At 48.5% G+C, this 20277-nt stretch overlaps 2 protein-coding genes and 1 pseudogene across 2 annotated transcripts; 1 reads left to right on the forward strand and 2 right to left on the reverse strand.

The window, feature by feature from the left end:
• Positions 1 to 4904: 4904 nt before the first annotated feature.
• On the reverse strand, positions 4905 to 10988 carry LOC120652560 (annotated as a pseudogene).
• Positions 10989 to 14124: 3136 nt separating this feature from the next.
• LOC120648160 lies at positions 14125 to 16040 on the forward strand. Its single transcript, XM_039924903.1, has 3 exons — positions 14125 to 14432; positions 14511 to 14617; positions 15704 to 16040. The coding sequence occupies exons 1-3, from the start codon at positions 14125 to 14127 to the stop codon at positions 15754 to 15756; spliced, it is 468 nt and encodes a 155-aa protein (XP_039780837.1). The 3' UTR covers positions 15757 to 16040.
• A 338-nt stretch (positions 16041 to 16378) lies between these two features.
• LOC120652561 (serine/arginine repetitive matrix protein 1-like) lies at positions 16379 to 18316 on the reverse strand. Its single transcript, XM_039930419.1, has 2 exons — positions 17332 to 18316; positions 16379 to 17200 (listed from the first exon to the last, which is right to left on the reverse strand). Exons 1-2 carry the CDS (start codon positions 18272 to 18274, stop codon positions 16833 to 16835), a joined length of 1311 nt encoding a protein of 436 aa, XP_039786353.1. The 5' UTR covers positions 18275 to 18316; the 3' UTR covers positions 16379 to 16832.
• Positions 18317 to 20277: the final 1961 nt, after the last annotated feature.

A 20277-nucleotide genomic window follows, 5' to 3' on the forward strand; every position in this document is an offset into this window, starting at 1 on the left:
ATGGCATTTTACAGAAAAATATTTTGCATAGTTAGATAACGACGAGTAATATTCTAGAGATAAATATTTTGTAAAGGAGAGTGTGGAAGTTGCCACATTTCAACACCGCAACACCCATAAGCACTTATAAATAGGGGTGCTCCCCTTCCTGTTGTCATACCATGGCACAAGTGTCTCAAGTCGGAGATGGCAAGGTTGCCATGTAGTGTAGTAGTGTCATAGTATGGTAGCTACATAAAGAGTGCAAGAGTCTTGTGTTGTACTAAGTTATGGTGAATAAAGAGTTAGTCCCCATATAAAGTTGGTCTCCCCTGTTGGTGTCTAGGTGAAGGTCTTGGTATCACACTACTACCGCATCTCAGAAGTCGACGTCAAGGTTAGAGCCGCCGATTTCTGAAAAAAGTCCTTTAAATTGCTATAATAATGAAGTATTAAATGTGGTTTTAAATATTAGTATATTCTCTTGTCAGGCTAGCGCTAAGTAGGGGGACCCAAGAAGCTATCCAGCTACTGGTTCAAATGAAGGAAGTAAATGATAGTCATCGCATGAGAATGGTGTTTGTGATAAACGACTTTGATGATGAGATCGGATGGGGTATGAGATTTATAATCAAATCAACATAGTCAAGTGCCCTTGTGATATCGTGTTCACATGTTATCCACTGAGCTAACAACACGCAGATCACGCGATCATCAATTGAGTTCGGCGCTGATATACATCATGAGGATAGAGAGGTTGCCATTGCCATACTTAGTCAACCTCCAAATATCTAGAAATAAGATTCTGTGAGAGATCCGTGGATATAATGGTTGGAGAGAGGGCCTTTTGACCACATATTTCAATCCTAAGTTGCTTAGTGGGATTTGCTTTGATAGTACTGTTTGTCTATCATAGGACGATGGTAGTCTTTCCTTCTAACTTTATTTACTTTGTCAATATGTTTGGTTGTTTGATGTGAATATGTATTGTTAATGTTCATTTGTCTTTGAAACTGTGTCTGCTGCCAATTTGTACTGATAATGTTCATTTGTCTTTGAAAGTGCTCCCCTAGATGAAGAGTCCTTGAATACTTAGTTGGCAAATGTGGTGCATTCCTGTCGCTCACAAGCTAGATGCTCAGGCGATTCGATTATCTACAATAGATAGGCTATTGGTGTGCAATTTCAAAGTAGAACTTAGATGGAGTGTGCACCATCCAGTCAGACTATGAAAAAGATATTGAAGAAGTGGGTTAATATTCCAGCTGTGGTAAGAGCCGCCTTGTGCCATGTCAGTCTTGCATTACTTAGCTCCCCATTTAAGACTGTCATCCTTTGCATCTTCCTTTCATGAGGAAGAGAGACTTAAAGGTGGTGGTTGGTTTTGTATGATCATTCTGTAGGTTGCAGGCCGCTCCAGTAAGTCAGTGCTCTAGTGCGCCCTGTTCCCGGGTGTCAGCACCGTCTACCCGATCGCTGCCCCAGCAGGCCACTCTAGTGCGCCCTAGTTACCAACTGGGAGCCGCCCCTGTCTAGAAGTTTACATCTAAATCTATATATTTGCTTAATTGATGAACTATTTCTACATTTCTAGTATTTGCTTAATTGATTCTCTAACTGCAACCTCTCACTGTATTTTCGGCCCTCAAGTGATTGTCGTTTGGCGAATGCAGTTTTTTTTATTTGGAACTTGTCTCGTTCGAGATCAATTGTTGGTCCAGTATTGAAAAATCCAAAAAAAAGTAGCTAAATTGGATAGGTATGATTATCGTTGAGCACATGCAGTATTTTTTTTATTTGGAACCTGTCTCGTTCGAGATCAATTGTTGGTCCAGTATTGAAAAATCCAAAAAAAATGCAGCTAAATTGGATAGGTGACACCCCTGTAGGCTGTGGTCGTAAGGAGAAGGATCTTACTTTTCCTCACATCACCGGTCCCTGTTCCTTTGATCTACCGAAAAAAGGACTAATTAGTTTAGTAAATAATGTATCACCTTTTGTTAAGACTGACACGGTGTTTTGGTGCATGTTTATCTCTTTTTCCCCCTAAAAACCATAGCTCTCAACTTTGGAAAACAATGCTTAGATGTCAGTGGCAATAGCTTCCTTTGCTCTTATCATGATTTTTTGTTTCAATTTCAATCTATTCTTAGATTTGAGAAGGGGATGACGCTCCGAAGAACTAGTTGAACTAGATAAGTTCCGTGAACTGCCATTGGCAGTTGTGACCTTTAGCTAGTTAGCTTATGTTTCTAGACATTAGTTGCAAGAAACAATAACAGGCATCAATATTGTTGCAAGGCATCTTGTTGAACTCAGAAATTTAAGCATCATGGTGCCTTCAATTTTAGAGGAGTTGAATATAATGATTGTGGTAATTAATTATACGCCGAGAAGCTCTCAACTAATAAATGTTGGATCCACTTGTTAGGGTCAAAAGTGGTAGGAGAAGAAATCACAAATTCTAGGATGTTTTTGCCAAAAACTAATTTATTTTCTCACCGTTGGGTTCGCTTATTACCCGCCGGCTGTCAAGCGCGCTTTGCCCACCCCTGTCTGTCTCTGATATCCCTGGCTTCTTCTCCGTTCTCCCCGTCGACCGCCCCTCCCTCCCTCTCGGATTCTCATTGTCGGCCTAAGAAGAGCTCCGGGGGATTCGCTCCCTCCCCGTCGGCGCCCATGGAAGAGCCCAGCCTCGTCTCCATGGCTCCTGCTCGAGCGCGGTCCTCCCTCAAAATCACGATCCTAGCACCACGCCACCACCTGCTGCCTCTAGAAACTGCCTAGCTTCACGGATCGTCCTCTGTTTCGCGACTTCGACGGCTCAAGCGCTCGGCGGCGCTCGTTGTCGCCTCACTGCCATGCGTGCGAGCACCAAGTGCTCGAGCTCGACAATTTGCCCACAAGAGGACGTGTTCATCTTACCTTTTCCTCTGAACAAGCGCTTTGCACTTTCAAAATTTTGGAATTTGGAATGAACTCCGCCAATCCCGCTGTAGCCGGTGACAAATATCTCTGTGCATTGAGACGACTGAAATGGCCTTCGTCCTCGGCGGCGGGGACGGCCAAGGGCACGAGGACCCCGGCATCCCCATCCTTGGCAGCGGCTCACCGTGGATCCGGCGTCCGAGTGTTCTTTCCTTTGAAAACATTGTTTAATGGAAGTGATCTCGTATGAAAAATCTAAGTATCTATGGGCATGTATAGCCCAGAGTTATTTTCAGGACTATTCTTTAGCCCATGCAAAATAGCCCTCTATTCAAATAACCTTGCACTGTTTGGATCCCTTGGCTATTTTGGTTTTAATACATTTTTCCAATCCCCCCACACCAAGATTCAATGAAATGTGCCTATCAGCTTACACTAACAGCAAATTACATAATGAATCGGAAAAAAATTACAACAGAGTGCATGTCTTCCTGGGAGAAGAAATCGTCAATCGAAGCCGCCCCTCTCCATGGAGAACAAATCGAAGGGGATCCGCGTGGATCAGGAGGCGGCGACGGCGACGTTTGGGGGCTGGATCCGCGACTGAGAGGTGGCGGCGGCGCGAGTGAGGCGGGTGACCGGCGACTGGGAGGTGGCGGCGGCGCTAGTCAAGGCCTGATGGCGATAGGGATGAAAACAGTCGGGAACGGTCGGGGAAACCCTTTAACCATTCCCGCAATCATATTTTTTTTGTCGGGAACGGAAATGGGAACGGGAACGCCGGACGGGAATACGAAACCGATATTACGGGATATCGGGAACGGAATAATTCGATCGGGAATAAGCCGGTTACGATCGGGAATCGAAAACTCAAAACGGAAACACCACCACATGTTACCATTTCAAACATTTAGCTCAACAAAGTAGTTACAACCGTGTATAACTTATACATGAAAAAAATAAAAGGAATGAATTGTATAAGAAGATAAAAAAGGAAAAGAAAAGAAATAAAATTGATGAAACCTGCTGTTCTGTCCTCTGTGCTCCTTCGTCACTTCGTGAATGCTTGGGCCATCGTGGGCCGCGTCCTTAATTAGCCCCTTGCGTGGAGGGCGGCAGCAAGCCAGCAACGCAAGAGCTTTAGTACCACTTTGCGAAACTGACATAGAAAGGTGTCTGCTGGTGCACTATAAAATGAGACCTAAAGGCGGGGGACAAACAGCGAATGTGTTCCACGCTCCTCAGTTGATGGGCCGGACTAAAATATTTAGGAGCTTTGCTTGTTGGGTCTGAGAAGAAAACATAAACGGGATTCTTGACGGAAATTTCCCGTATTAATACGGGATCCGTGGAATCGGTCAGAAAAGTGATACGGTGTCGGTCGGTACGGGATCTTCCCGTTTCTGCTTTCATCCCTAGATGGCGGCGCATGCAGGGGCAGGCGGCTCAGCTGGGGCAGGTGGCGCGACACTGGGAGGGTGCGCGCGGATGGGGGGAGGCGACAACGCAGGGCGGCGCGGATGGGGCAGTCGCGGGACGGCGCGCGTCCGCGCGGAGAGGCTCACGGGAGGATCCCGTGCGGTGGGGAGGAGATAAGGTGGGCCCCGCCGAAAAATAGCCCAAATAGCACCACTTGAGGAGATATTTTTTTGGGATGGGTTATTTCCAAATAGCTCTAAAATAGCCCTCCCGTTTGAATCCTCTTGGGCTATTTGGGATTATTTGGGGGTGGTCTAAAAAATAACCCATGGATCCAAACAGGGCCTATGATCGATTTCATGGATTTCTATGCAATAAAATGCTTTATTTAAAGTGCAAGAGAAAATGTGAATGAAACCGCCAGATAGTTTAGCGTCAGCCTTGTGGTTTTGTGGCTGCCCATAATCCGTCCCACCTGCAAGCTTACATCGACCTATTACATATTTATACATGCAGCTCCGTCAATGTCTCTCATGGAGAGTCAATGTAATCATATTCACGGAAGCACAATAAAATAATTGCTCTCAACTTCAACTAATTCGCAAATATCACTTCAATTTGGAGTATGGCCTTCAATTTGGAGAACGACACTATAACTCAAGTGATATTACACAACTAAACACTAGAAAACCGTGAGAGCATAACGCACAATAATATATATTACAAGACTATCAATGATTAGCCAACGTGATAACCTAAGAAACAAGGTACAACAGGTACGTTCACCAGTTAAGAAATGGCAATAGCGCTCCAACAGAGTAAAGAACATCTGGTGTCTTCTACATGGCCCAACACTGGATTCCATTGACAATTTTCATCTGGGGAGAACGGATGCATCTGGGTGGATTTCCATGGTTAGGCATACACAATGTAGCAGCAACTACACGAGGGAGATACCTTGCCTTGGGCACAGGCCAGCTGTTGTACAACAATTTGAAGACAATGTAATGCAACCCAAAAGATTATGCGGAACATTGTTGCGGTACATTAGAAGATCAGAATACCTGTTTGGATGAACACTGCTATCAAAAACTCGGCCGGGTGGGGAAAGACCGCCCCACCGGTATTGACTTTCTAGAAGAAGCCTCGGCTTCCCCGACCGAGAAAATCCCCGAACCCTGGCCCCGCCCTGACACTGGGGGCCGTAGCCCATGGGGAACCCTGCCTGGGCCATGTAAAGGTCCTCAGGCCGACCTGGGCCGACCTGGGCCGTCCACACCAGTGCATTGGCACCGGGGCCAACGAGGGGATTTTTTTAACCTCAGCCTGAAATTCGCTCCCACGGGGAATCGAACCCAGGACCTGAGGAGTACCGCCGGGTTCCTCTAACCAATTCAGCTAGAGGCCTTTTGGTATGAACACTGCTATCATCTCCATTGATAGCCCACTCAGGCACACTAGATGCATAACCATCAAACCCAACTTCAGCGACAGTCCTGTCGAACACAACAGAGAAATTATGTGCTCCAATGAGACTCAAAACTACTCATAGCAGCTTACGGCCAAATGCACCCATCCTTGACACTTGAATGAAAATGTTAGATGACAATCACTTAAATACAAAAGGAAATCATGACATACGGTTTTGTCTTAAAATATGCCAAGACATCAAGGATCACATCTGACGGTAGGAATGGGAACCAAGATCCTTTCATGCCATAAGAGTTAATGCTATACAAGTCCATGCCACAGAAGTCCATGCCAATTGCCAATAAACTTCCCGTCAAAATCAACAAGGGGTCCTCCAATCCCAGCCTAGTCAGGTGACATGGAGTGCTCATTTGTCAAGCAGATGCATTAGTAAACACTGTTAAAAGAGGGGGGGGGGATAGGGAGCTTTACCTTAGTGATTTTACATGTGGTGTACTGGAGCAATTTGCCATCAAGCCTGCCTAACTTCCCTCCTCGTTTCCCTCTTGCAGCCATTAATATGCCAGATTCAAAGCAACGCCCTATGGCTGCTACTGTACCAGAATGATTATGTTTCTGCTTTTGAATATTTGCTGGGTGAGGAGCACAGAAATCCTTGGCATTGACAAGAGCAACATTGTAGTGCAAGTTATAATGCTGTAGTGCCCCTACTCTGTGCTCTTTATTTGGAAGCAATACTTCAATCTGCAAATGGTATAGCAAGTCTTGAGCAGTTCGTTAAAGGAACAAGGATCACAAGAGTAGATAGTACCACCAAACCCTCAAGTTTTCAGCAATCTTTTTGTCAACAACAAAATCAGAGACCAAGCTAGCTGAAGTTAAAATAGTCACACAACCATTCGATTCAATAAAAAAAACCGGTGCATGCAAAAATCCGTTTTTCCCCTGCATGCCAAAATTTTGGTCATTAGTGATGGAAAAAATATAAATATGAAAGAGTAAACAGCACATCATCAATGTAAAATTACCATAGAATGAACCAAATAAGACTCCTTAGTTATGATGAAAATAACACAGATATGAAAGAGTAAAATGGCACATCAATATAAATTTACCATAGAATGAAGCAAGTGAGACAACATTTCGAGATATGTCGGAAGCAACTGTTTCACTAAGTTCACTCCAGACACCACCACCATACATGTCACCGAAAGTATCTTCAAAATTATTGACCAAAACCAAGTCGTCTGCTCAAAGATAAATGGTTAACAGTTAGTGGCAAAACACCGCAAAAATATGCAACATATAGAAACCAGAAAATCCACTAGCATTGACTCACCACTTGGTATATCTATCTTCGGGGGGTAACCCATGGAGTTCAGATACCAAAATGGATCCTCATTGAGAACGTCTATGTGAAGTAGTGCAACAAAGTCAAGTGAATAATATGGTCATATGCTAATATATATACATTAAGTAATGTTCACATAGATTAGAATATTTTTACAACCAGGGTGACAGATAAGAGATATGTACGAGCATACCCACAAACAAGGTATAATCATGCTACCTGACTAGGACCAGAATATGAAACTATAGCTGTAAATAGAGTAAAGCAGATAATATTTATTACAAAGTAAAATGTAAAGATCACTTGAATCCGGATTCAAGTCAACTAGCTAAAGAAACATGATGTATTCAAACTGAGTTTTCAAAGAAAGCTGGAAAAAAGGGAAAAATCAGCAGACCTGAAACCAATGAATTCAATTTCTTATCTCCACCATAGCAAGTTCTTTTATTCTTCTTCCAGCTATTTGCGAGATCATCAGTTCTTTTATTCTTGTTCGAGCTACTTGCAGGATCATCAGTTATATTATGCTTCAACCTTGTGAGATCATCAGTTCTTTCATCATTCTTCAAGGTTCTTGAGAGATCAGCACCACCCCTCTTAGTTAGCACTTTTTCAACACTGAAGCAATTTTTTTTAAAAAAAAAGGTCAATGTGGGCCCTGATCAGGAAGTCAGAATCGCAAACCTTACACCAGTAAAATAAAAATGATGGCGAACAGGAAACCAAAAGAATAAGCAATTCATTAACTTTGATAATCTTGGTAGGCGCTTAATTAATGGACAAATAAGCTCATTTCTTAGCTGTAGTATGTGGCAACAGCTAACTGTTTCACTTGATTTACTGTGGCACTGGCTAATTGTTTCATCTGATTTCACCTAATCTATTAAGTTCATGCAATCAAACCCGTTCCTTGGGATGTGCCCAACTGCGCTTAAGAGCCAAACAACTTGCTGCATGTTTAGTGTCTGCCACCATGCAAAGAGTGTTTCCTCAGAAAACTTGATGCAACTGAAAGAAATGAGCAGCTTATGCCTTATAATCTGTGCAGTATAATTCTTGTAAATTACATCCTTCTCTCCATCAGATCACATGCAACTCTCTATTAATTGTTAGTCTGGACAAAAATGTCATATCCTCTCTTTCAGATTAACAATGAAGCAATAAATTATGACTAGGGCTGCTGCGAGCTTGCGACACATGGCTAATAGGAAACAAACTATCTTGCTAAAGGTGGAATCTGGGTAAAACATCGGAAAATACAGAGCAACTGCAAATGCCAAAAAAAAGCAACAAAAGCAACAACAGCTAAAAATTCGGATTGTTGCAAAAGCCATGAACATCTTTAAGTTGTTTTGCATGTAAAATATCTTACCTAATATGCTCAAAGGGGGAACCAGCACAGGGCAAACATAGATAAGAAGTTGGAAATATATAAAATATACCTGACAGCCTTCAAGTTCTTTAACTGTGCAAGAAATTTACTCCTTCTCAGGGATAACTGAAAATGCACCAAACGTCCAAAGATTATACTGGTTGGCAGGAACAAGGTTCTTTCCTTTGAGGAGAAAAGGTTCATGCCAACAAAGCTTCCTTTAAGATCAAAAAGTGGCCCACCTTTCCAAGCCTAGCAGGGAAAAATAAAGGAGTTACAGGTAACACGGGTGCATTTGAACAAAAAAAAAAGATGTTCAGCAAGAGTTACATAGAAAAATATCAATTTTATTGCCTCCAAGATATACCTACTGCATATTGGAAAATAAACACATTAAAATGAGGGCTCCTATCACAGTGCAAGTTTACCTCAGAGATTTTACAAGTGGATAGCATAAGATCTTCACTATCTTCAGATCCACTTGCATCAGGGGTCAGCATCCCACTTGTGGCCATTAATTTGCCAGATATGCCACGCCCAACAGCTACTACCTTACTATAGGGCAGAAATACCATCAGATGGTTGAGAAGTACAACTTGAACATTAAGGAAGGTTGTGATGTTGACAACAGCAATGCCAAGATCAAAATCGCATTTTCCCAAAAAACCTATGACAACATTGCCTTCATGACGCACTTCAACCTATGTTGATGAAGCAAGAAAACAGTGCACAATGATCATAATTTGTCTTAAGTGAACAAAATTGGTGAAGGATGATTAGCAGCACCAACCTTCAAGTTATCATGGTCCTTCGTTTTACCATTTAAAGCACTAGCTAAATTTGCTGAAGTCAGAAACCTTGTAACATAGCCCTCTTGTTCTATAGCTATGCCTGAGCATGTAAATAACACGGTGTTTCCTACACAATATCATAATTTAAATCATTTATAGCTTGTGATGTGCAAGTATATATAAGGAGAATTAGTATAACAGCATATATATAATCACCATCGGACACCGCAATTGAGACAACACTTTTAGACAAATTTGATGCAACTTCTTGGCTAAGCTCTCCCACATAACCTAGTTAGAAAAAAAATAGACCATGATACCACACAACTTTGAAAAGCTCAACTACGATCTTTAAACAATATATACATATCCAAATATGTGAAAGAAGGAGACCTGCAATCAGTGACTCAATTGTCTCTCCACCATTGTTGCCTGTCATCTTACTCTCTTTCAACGTTATGAGATCGCCACCACCTCTCTTAATTATCTGCATCTTTCCAACAATGAAGCATTTTTGAGAGAGAGAGGAGAGAGAGAGAGAGAGAATGTGGCGGGTCGATACCAGTAAATCTACATCACAAAACATCACAAACCCACTAATCAAATAATCGTGGAAACAGGTTCTGTGTCAATGCTGAAGGCACTTGGCCATTATATAAGCCACAAGCCCAACACAACTTTGATAAAGCTAACCCGGAAAATAAGCAAGACACCATGTGATAACTCTGCTAAGGCTATCCAAAATAAGTAGCCTAAAAAACTTATTTCGTAGCTCATTTATGGCATGGGTGTGTTCATTTCCTTCACATGCAGCAAAAGGTTTGTAATGAATAGACTATACCTTATGTTGCACTAAACAGTATTCATGAACAAGATGTTACATGTGTAAGTCTGTCATGGCACAGAGAATGTTTCCTCAAAACTTTTACCAGTGCAATATAAAAGGACCTGACTTACAATTATACTTTTTTAAGGTTAGACCTATCTCTTTTCTCCACTAGATCATTTGTATTGAAACCGAAGCAACAAACGCATCGACACCAACAAGCCAACCCAAGGCAATGGAAACATGTATCAGAATTTGAAACACATTTAACAGGGGTTCCAGCATACTTTATGAGCAGTTGCAGATCCTATTCAAAAACAAGGGCAGTGCATTTAATTTTCCACGCTGAAACAAGGTCAGCAGCATAAAGGAATACCATGGAAGCCAAAAGCACTGAAACTGAAAAAGGATCGGTGCTGCTAACTAGTACTTCTTTAAATGTACAATCCTATATATACATCATGCCAGATTCAGTAAGCAAATTTCTGAACAAGCAAAATATATTCGAACACAATATATCGATCAATCAAACGATCGTGTTCGGAGACGTCTAACTTCTAACCAAATCTACACCGATTTTCCATAAATCAACACAATTAACTTCTGAATCCACCAAGAGCAAACAAAATTCCAGTCCATCAGCGCAGCTTTTGAAGAGTATAGAAGTGGGATTTCGGTGCTCCCCTCTGCCGCCGACGAGAGGAGGCGGTGAATGTACCTTTTGCGCGGCCATCCCAGCATTGGATTCAGCGAAAGACGTCGCCAACACGTAGCCGAATCGCCCAGCCGTCTTCCGGAAGAAGGGACGCAAGCGCGAGGGTGATTGCGCGAGGGCTTAGCCCGGGCCGCCGGTTCCGCGGGACGCGAGGGCGAGGGGATGTGCGCGCGGGAGCTCTTATATAACTTATATAACTTGTGCAAGATAGTTAAGCAATATAACTTTAGAGCCCATTAGACCTAAATTAGAGATCTAGATACAATATTTTAAAAAATTAGATTCAACATTCTTAAAAAAATAGTTCAACATTTGAAAATAGTAGATTCAACATATTTCAAAAAAAACATCAACATTTTACAGAACTTGTTTCAACATTTAAATAAAATGGATCCAACATTCTCCAAAATCTGGTTCAACATTTTTTGAAAATAAGTTCTTCTATCTTCTCCTCCGGCGACGGTGGTGGGGCGCGCGGAATTGGGCGGAGCAGTGGTGCGCCGCGAGGCGTGGGGAGCAGCAGGCGGCGACACTCGCGGGGCCGTGGGAGCAGCAGGCGGCTTCGGGGAGCGGGAGCGCCGAGCAATAGGCTGTGGCGGCGCGCATCAGGGGCGGAGAGAGCAGCGAGCAGCACGCGTGCGTTGGGGCGGAGGGAGCAGAAAGCAGCATGCGTGAGCAGGAGCAAAGCAGCAGCGCATATGCGGGGGCGCTGGAGCAGCATGCAAAGCAGAGCGGCGGCCGGCCGGCAGCAATAATCGGAGGCGGCGGCGACGGATGGTAGAAGGTTGGAGATGGCTGGGCATCGAATCAGACGGATATAAAGATACGCACGAATGAGTAAGGAAAAATCTTTCGAAAAATATATAGGTTTGACGATGTGCGCGCATAGCTCCTGACTAGTTCCATTTAATTAAGGACGCGCCGCCGGCCGGTGGGCCTGAGCCTGCGGCGTCAATTGATTCGATAGGCCGTGGGTCTGCGGCCCAAGATCTACAGCCCAACTAGTGTGCAGGCTAGAAGAATTAAGGCCCACGGAGTAGAAAGTCTTTAGTATCTCGTAACGTTTTTTTTTCGTCCCGAGGGCCTTCAAGCTTCCGCTTTGATCATTTGGGGAACAGAATGCCAGCAGTCATCCATGGCGGTCGCCGGTCAGTGCCATCATCATGATCAGCTAGCTTGCCTGCTTGCTTTAAGCTTTGCAAAAGGCATGCGATGATTTGGATTTGCTTCTCGGGGCGCACCATGAAGGAAGCTTGGGATCTGGTCACGGTGCAACCTGCTGGTCCAGGTGCTCCGGGCGCCTATGGCCAGTGGTGGCATTGTGGCAGTGAAAAATGGCTAGTATTAACTAGTAGTAGTATGAAGCTAGCTTTCCTTTGTGAAAGTGGACGTGGGCCCTGCTCCTGCCCGTCCGTCTTTCATCTGCGTTCCGTCTGGGCCCGGATCTAGCTCGGGAGGAGTCCTGAACCGGGCTGGACGCGGCATGTCTCCTCCCTTTTACTTTTCCATTTCTTTGATTCTCTATGACTTCTTTCAATCAACAAACGTCTCTTCAGGATCTAAGACCAGGACCCTACCCTAGAAGGAAGATAATAACCGAGATCGGCAGGTGCTGCAAAAGAGACCGTACGTGTCTGTGGTGTCATGGGCCTTTGGTTAGCTCATAGTGGCAATATGGCTGGCCTCTTCTTTTTATTCAACCGTTGGATCGTGGCGATCGAAAGTCGAGACCGGCTAGTGGCTGCTAGCCTGCTGCTGACGAAAGTAGTTCTACATGACCACTGGCCTTCTTGTGTGAGCTGCAGGCACTCCATTCAATAAGAACAGGATGGGTGCAGTGGTTCATTTCTGACTTTGAGAGTTGGGAGTAGAGAATTCTAGAGTACTAGCTTTCCACTGAACCGCGTTTCGCTAATCCAAGCTCAAAAGTACACAAAAACCACAGTTTTTGGCAAGGATGATTTGTAATAGCCTACTCGCGAGTTTAGGAGTAGTTTATTTGCACGAAATAGAGCTTATCGAGAAACTGCATTTCTGACATGGCGAGCGGTTGCCGTCGCGGAGCCACATGCAAGCGCCCTGTCGATCAAAGAGAGAACAAGAAACAGAAGACCCTTGCTTGCAGTTGCACACATGGAGATGGAGTCATGGTTGTTTGGCCCCGGCCGGGCCATGCACCTCGCTGATCTTTGCGTGAACAATTATCTGTTCCTTGGTCCTATCGATCGCGACCATGTTTCTCTGTAAGACTGTGACCATGCATGCTGTGCGTGCCTTGCAACAATCATTTGACCGCGAGCATGCATACAGAACCGAACGAGCAGTCGAACAGTTGCGCACATTAGCACGCGCTCGCACAGTGGCGTCACTTGGCAGCTCTCGCCTCTCGGTTGGATGACGAGACAATGTCTCTGTGTCTGGTCTGGCCACGGCCGATACATATGGGCTGTGTTTAGTTCCCCTTAAAAGAACACTGTAGCATTGGGAAAACACTGTAACACACTGTAGCACTTTTCGTTTGTTTGTGATATATATTGTCCTATCCTCAAAAGATTCGTCTCGCAACGTACATCAAAACTATACAATTAGTTTTTTATTTACCTACATTTAGTATTTTATACATGGATCATTTGCTATATTTAATATTTCGATGTGATGGAAAGTTTGGTTTTTGTGGGAGTTTTTGGGATCTAAACGGGGCCATGATTCCTCTGGCTCTGGGTCGTAGTAGGGAGTAGCCGAGGAGTAGTGGCACGTACGTACGCGCGCGTGCGGCTGCCTGCGAGCATCTGTTTTTGTGGCGGTCCCTGAATCGGAGGGCAGCGCGCAAAGTTATTGCGAAAGCCAGGCCTGCGCAGCAGCAGGCTAGCCCGCGTAGCCTGTAGCCTACTACGCTACAGGGTGCAGGCACAGAGGATTTTCAATCAGCTGGCCTGGCCTGGCCTGACCTGACGTCCTAGCCCTGCGCTGCGTGCGCACTAACTTCCACGCATTCCTCGTTCCTACCCGGCTGCAACATTTGCCCATCGTCTCACACTCGCGTTCTGTCCTCCTCCAAATTCCAGACCACCATTCGCCAAGTAACCGAAATTCGAGCAAAATTCAAGCAAAAACGAGACATGGTTCAGAGAAATTCGCTTATATAGTCAACCAGATCGAAGATCCCAAAATCTAGACTGTACTGCTGCTACACTTCCTGGGGAGAGACTACTGCTCGTAGAGGTGGTAGGGATGCAAGCGGGGCGGGTTTCGCCACAAACCCGCTGGACAAACCCGCGCCGCGAGCCCGCAAATCGCCTCAATTCAGCCCGCATGGGTGAAGCGGTGCTATGCGGCCTGCTAGCAGGGACCAACGGCGCCGCGGAGCCCGCAAAACGAAAGGGCGAGGAGGCTGTGCGTCGTCCCCATCTGCTTGACTCCTCGCATGCGCCGCCGCCATCCACTTCCGCGCCGCCGCAGTCGCCATTCGCTGCACCGCCGCCGGTCGCTAGCGGATCCACCACTCTTGTTGCCAGCGGATCTGGAGGCTTCTTGTCTCATCCCCCTCTCGTCGCCGTCGAGTCTTCAAACCCCAATCGCAAGAACAGCATTGAATCAACGGCAAGGGCAGCTGCGACGGTGTGCGCCTAAGTGTAAGATCTTCCTGAAATTTGGTGAAGATGTTTCGCCTACTGAATTTGTTGGTATTTGAGATGTAGGGGAGAAGAACCCCGGGAAGATTATCATGCCGGACAACTGGAAGGAAGGCCCCAGCGACACAAACGAGAGCTGCAGCTACAAACAAGGTCCTCTCCGAGAATAACAGGTCAGCTCTCAGAATGACCAATAGCTCTCAGAATAATAGTGTACATCTGCATGTGCAATGGTCGCCGGAATTCTGACATTGAAACGTTAGGAACTGCTTGAACTTATCTTCATGTATACGATTGTGTGGTATATCAGAAGGGACAATCGATGTTACTCATCAAAGGCATAAACTTCTCACGGGGAAGATATAAGTGTTAGAGATATTAAAAATCGCCTCGAGTTATCATGTATTCTTGAGATTTTTGCACCTTGCATTGCCTTTTGTCCAAGATGAAAGAGTGACTGGACGATCCAGTTCCCTTTATTGCCCTTTTATTAAGAATAACTTCTTATTTTGTATGGTATTACAAACTTCTTTGTACCAGATTTCTGATTTTGTCATAGCCATGTTATCCATAACTGAATTGCCCTTAATGCTTTATCTCTTCGAGTAAGGCTTCATCAAGCTTGCTTTACCTAGCTGTCTGTTTAAACGAGTGAGTTGCCACTATCTTTACCTTGCTTTCATGTATTTTGTTCAGCCAGCTTCATCTTGTGATCACCAGTTTTCTTTTTAGAGATTCATCCTGTCGTAACCATCTCTAATTTGTCAATCATGTGTTGTTTATTTTACTTACTAGTTAGTAGTTACTAGCTGATGGCTGGGAAGCAGCCAAGCAGGCCGGGCGGCAGTGATGAAACAAAGAGCCCTACAAAGCTAGGAGGATTGTTGATTTAGCAGTAGCTAAAGACTAGCTATGTTTTTGTAGTTATTTTTTTATGATTTATCATTTATTGTTCTACACAAATACACACTATGACTAGGACGGAAAATATCCCCGCCATGTTCTTTTCTATTTTCTTTCAGATTTTCCCATAATTTTGGATTGTTTAAATATGTGGTTTGGAATGTAAATCTATACTAGTATTGTTTTGGCTGCAAGCAAGATTGCTGCCGGAGCAAGTGGAAACTAGGAAAATCTTTACCCGCATATTTTGATGGCCTAGATCCTTTACTTGCATTTCTATCTGCCTGATCCTACTATTAAGCACAACCACCTTTTCCTTCAATTCACTAATGATGTGTTCTTTTTTGAGAATGTAGGTAGATGTTTGCAGGTTCTACCTGCAATGATTGTTCGTGCTGCTCCAAGATGATGCCATTCTAGTGATAAGATTGGCAGTGAATCGCCTGCTCTGTTTTAACCTGGCTACGATTTTATGTTCCTTTTGACATTTTAGTAGTTTCTTAGACTGCAATCGAAGAAGCTGCAGCAGCAGGATTGCTAAGCCATTTAGAGAAAAAAAATGAGGAGAAAATGTGATGGACCCAAGTGCAGGGCTAATAGATTACTGTGTTGTCTGAACAATGGTCTTGACTTCTTGTTATGAAATGGAAGCCTTACGTAATGTATAATCCATTTTAATCTTTTGAGACACTATCATCGATGTCATTTGAGACACTATCATCGATGTCATCATCCAATCCTACATATTTGGATTTTGTTGTGTGGTGTTGCAAAATCTGGAGCATATAGTTGTTACACATATTTGGATTTTGGAGAAAAAACATCAGCAGAAAACACGCACGAAACGCTCTGTCAGCTTGCGCGGATGGCTTCTCGCTGTCGCGGCTACATGCGCGGGCCGCCGCAAAGCCCGCAAATACTTTGCGGCACTATGCGGGCTGCCGCAAGTGCCCGCGTCAGAGCTTGCGGCGCCTGCGGACGCGGGGCGGGCAGCCGCGATCCGCCCCGCTTGCATCCATAAGAGGTGGTGGTGTCGGCGTCAATTACTCGGCATTGCCGGTCTTCAGATGTGATGAACTGATGATCAGATCAGAGCTCAACTTATTACTGATCCCAGTGAACCTACTGCCTGCAGGTGTGTGTACTTGGGCAGCTGCTTGCCATCACTCGCTTTAATTCCATTCATCACTCCACCAACAACTGACGCCGCGGCGAATCCGCTCTTTTTAATACTACCACGATCGGCATTCACCGATCTCAGGTGGGGGTAGCTCAGCTAGCTAGCTAGCCAGGCGAGCTGAGGCGGTTCCGCGGTTGCCATCCATGGCGCGGGAGCGGCAGTTAATTCCTCTCGCGCTACGAGCAACTCACACCCCACAACGTAACGTCACACCCCAGGACCTTGACCTGCCAACAAATTCAAGAAGCACATGGCGACGCACGCGACAAACCCCCAACGCGAGAGTCCCGGCCGGCAACCGAACATTAGAAGCACAGCCTCTTCCTGCACCCGGCGGCGCCGTGCCCGCGGCCGGGCTGCGCGAGCAGCTCGCTCAGGAGGTCGGCCACCAGGTCCTGCACGATGGCGCGCTCTAGCGCGGCCGCGACCATGGCGCGCTCCCGCCGCCCCTCGTCGCCGCCCTGCGGCCCCCACATCGCCTCCCGTGCGCTGTCCGCCATCGCGCGGCTGATCACCCGCCCCGCCGCCGCGGCCTCCAGCTCCCACCGCCGCCGGTGGTGCCGCCAGCTCTCCGCGCCGGCCGACCTCGGCATGCCCGCCACAAGCGGCACCGGGGAATGGACGGCGCGCAGCTGCAACAACCCATCGCCTGATTTGGTCTTGCAGTAGTCGCCTGACACGGGAAAAAGGAATGGTGGTCAAGAATTTGACATGACACACGTAGACGTCGCTGTTGTACGTGTGCTCTTTGAGGAATGAGGAGGAGGACACAAGTGTGTATCGTGACAGGTGTGGCGTACGTACCGGTGAAGACAAGGGTGCGGGAGGGTTTCACGATCTTCGATCCGACGGCGGGGGCCACGGCGCCGTTACCGCCACCGGCCTTGCCACCCGCATCGAGATTCGTGCACGGAGACGGTCGCTTCCTGCATGGGAATCTCGGGGAGCTGATGGCGTCCAGTACCGAGTCCGGGCTGGGGTGCTGCTGCTCCACGCCCGGCAGCTTGGGCTGCTGCGGCGTCGGCGGCGACGGGGACGGGGACGGCGACTGCTCGTCACGGCTGAACATCCACTTGGCGGGGCCCTTGCCTGGAGGCGGCGTCCCCGCCGCCGGGGCGACGTCGGACGCGGCGGCCGCGCGCATCTCGGCGGCGCGGACGGCCGCGATGATCCGCCGCAGCGTCTTGAGGTCCTCGTCGCACTTCTCCAGCGCGCCCAGCAGCTTCCGCCGCTTCTCCGCGGCCGTCTCCGGCGGCGGGGGCGGAGGAGGCGGGCGGGCAGGGACGACGGGCCGCAGTGCCGCCGCGGCGGCGGCGGCGGGCGATGGCGGCGCGGACTCCTCCAGGCCCATGAGGCGCGCCACGATGGCCGGCGGCGGCGGCCGGGGGCTGTCGCAGCTGGAGCGCCGGTGCTCCGGCGCGATCGTCGGGCTCCGCAGCGCGTCGCAGGACCGCCGCCGCCGGACGGCGGCCGGAGGCTGTTGCCTCGGCTGCTGCGCCGGCTTCACCGGAGAAGACTCTGGCGACGGCGGGGTCACCTTCTTCTTGGTCGGCGAGGGCGGCTGCGTTGGCGCCGAGGCCTGCGCTGCATTGTTCTTGGCGGTGAGGCGCTTCCGGTGGTGGCTGCGGTGGTACGGCGAGATGAGGCGGAGGAGGCCGGCCATACACCCAATGCTCCGCCTCGTCGCGGTGGAGGAGCAGGTGGACGGCGACGCCCGCCGCTGGGCGGGCTCGGCCTGCGGCTGCATAGCCCTCTGCGTCCGCTGAGCCGTTTGTTCAGTCAAGCGGCAGCAGCGGGACACGGCGTGTGGGGCGCGTGCCGTGGGCAATATAATTGGAGCCGAGTCCGCGCGTGGAGCGCGCAATGACCGCGCCACCCCTGTTTCCCCCGGCCACTCCGGCAACAGCCGCGAGGGCAGTTCAGGGATTGAGCTCGTGCGAGCTTCGCTTACAGCGGCGACAAAAAGCTGTGGTGGTGGGGAGGGTAGTATCCGAGTCGAACCGCACGCCCCCGCTGCGCGCGCCGCGGTGGCCGCTAGCCGCGTGCGGTGGCCAGCCAGCAGTACCAGCTGCCGGGCTGCTGCCTGCTGCGCTAGGCCAAGCAAGAGATTGAGGTGTTGTTAATTAAAGCGGCCATGCACTGAAGTACAGGGAGACCAGTGTGGAGATTAAGGAATAATGGTCGCAATCATGTCTGTGGCGAGCTCGGATTAATTGCTTGCCTGGTCCCAGTGATGCTGTTGTTTGGGAAGCATCTGGGTCTGGGCAGGTGCTCGCTGCGCACAGGCACGTGGTAAAGATCGGCCGATCAGCCGATGGATCGTATCCTGATCGAGTTTCCAGCGCACCAGAACGGCACGCGCGCGCGCACAGCCCTGCGCGCGATCTGCATGATCTTTTCTTCCGTTTGCTTTCGCTTCAAGTTTACTACACCTGATCTGCGACCATGCACCCCCGTCTGCTTCCAGATAGTAGTAACATCTCGGGAATGACAAGAACAAACAGATTCATAGCTTCCATGCTACTTCAGCCCCTTTTCCGGATTAATGTACTGAGCATCATCCCTAATCCAGAGCCGCTGCCGTTGCGGCGGTGCTGTTGCTAAAGATGGTGATAAGTTATCTTTGATCATGTGCTGTGATGGCCGGAGAGAAACAAAGCGCAGCAGTCAGTAGCCAGTAGCCACCACCAGCAACTACTGGCCGGCATGCAGAGCGCGGCAGCGCCACATTTAAAAGAGGGCTGAGGGCCCAAGAGGGGGGAGAGTGTCCATCCAGCGGGCGAAAGCAAAAGGAGCCATGCAGAACGAAAAGAAAAGGGCCGGGCTCGCATCCATCCATCCATCACTCCGAGGTCGGATCCTAGGCGCTGCGCCGCAGGAGACACCCCACGTGGCGGCACCTTCCCCGCGCGCTACGCGCCCACGCACGCGAGAACGCAGCAGCGGCCAGAGCCGCAGCCAGCCACGCCAGGCGCTGGTCGCCGTGCCGTCGTCTAGTCCTCCGGCCGGGGCTGCGGTGCAGGGGCACTGTGCGTGTCCCTTCGGCCTTCGCCGCGCACAAGCTAGTAGTAGCTCCTCCCCCCGCGCTCGCCCGCCCACCTACCCGCATCGTCTTGCGCCGCGGCGGCGGTGGGTGGGACGACGAGACGGATGCGCGCGCGGCGTGCGAGGGAACGTTGGCGGCTTGGCGCCCGCGGGGGAAGTTGCCGCTGTCCGCTAGCGCTCGGCGGGGACGGCCCGGTCAGCGGAACGGTCGTGTGGCGACAGCCTGCAGATGCATGTTTCCCCGTTGCTCGCTCGCTGCCGTCTCGCTTGTCACGGCAGGGCGCGGCACGGGCGCGACTGCGGGCGCCGTGCCCGCGCTGTCCGCTAGCTCTCGGCGGGGACGGCCGGGGTCAGCGAAACGACGTGCCGGGGGCAGCGGCCTGATGATTCCCCGCCCCGTCCCGTTCCATTCCCTTCCTTCCTCGTCATGTTATCAATCCGCTTGGTCAAGCAGTAGTAATAGCAAAGTTTGCTAGCTCTGCGGTGGCCGTGACCGTGGCATAGCTAAATGCGTTACGACTTGGAGCACGTACGGACCGCGGTTCCATTCCACCAGCAAAGCGAGCGAGGGGAACAGTACCGTAACGATAATTGCGGCGTAGAAACCCGGTTGGCTCTACGGGTTTCCACGATCCGTGCTCGCGCCGAGGGTCTCGCGCACGTCGAGGCCGGGCTGCCCTCCGTTCGCTTCTCGGTCTCGCTCGG

This window comes from Panicum virgatum, chromosome 9K, assembly GCF_016808335.1.
Source record: "Panicum virgatum strain AP13 chromosome 9K, P.virgatum_v5, whole genome shotgun sequence".
In the NCBI taxonomy this organism is placed as follows: domain Eukaryota; kingdom Viridiplantae; phylum Streptophyta; class Magnoliopsida; order Poales; family Poaceae; genus Panicum; species Panicum virgatum.

Excerpts from the sequence above, each read along its gene's own strand:
- LOC120648160 (XM_039924903.1), top strand. The coding sequence starts at position 14,125 with ATGGGTGAAGCGGTGCTATGCGGCCTGCTAGCAGGGACCAACGGCGCC. Across the intron at positions 14,433-14,510 it reads GCAAGGGCAGCTGCGACGGT|GGGAGAAGAACCCCGGGAAG; the intron begins GTGCGCCTAAGT and ends TTTGAGATGTAG. Across the intron at positions 14,618-15,703 it reads GTCCTCTCCGAGAATAACAG|GTAGATGTTTGCAGGTTCTA; the intron begins GTCAGCTCTCAG and ends TTGAGAATGTAG.
- LOC120652561 (XM_039930419.1), bottom strand. The coding sequence starts at position 18,274 with ATGCAGCCGCAGGCCGAGCCCGCCCAGCGGCGGGCGTCGCCGTCCACC. Across the intron at positions 17,201-17,331 it reads CCGCACCCTTGTCTTCACCG|GCGACTACTGCAAGACCAAA; the intron begins GTACGTACGCCA and ends TTCCCGTGTCAG.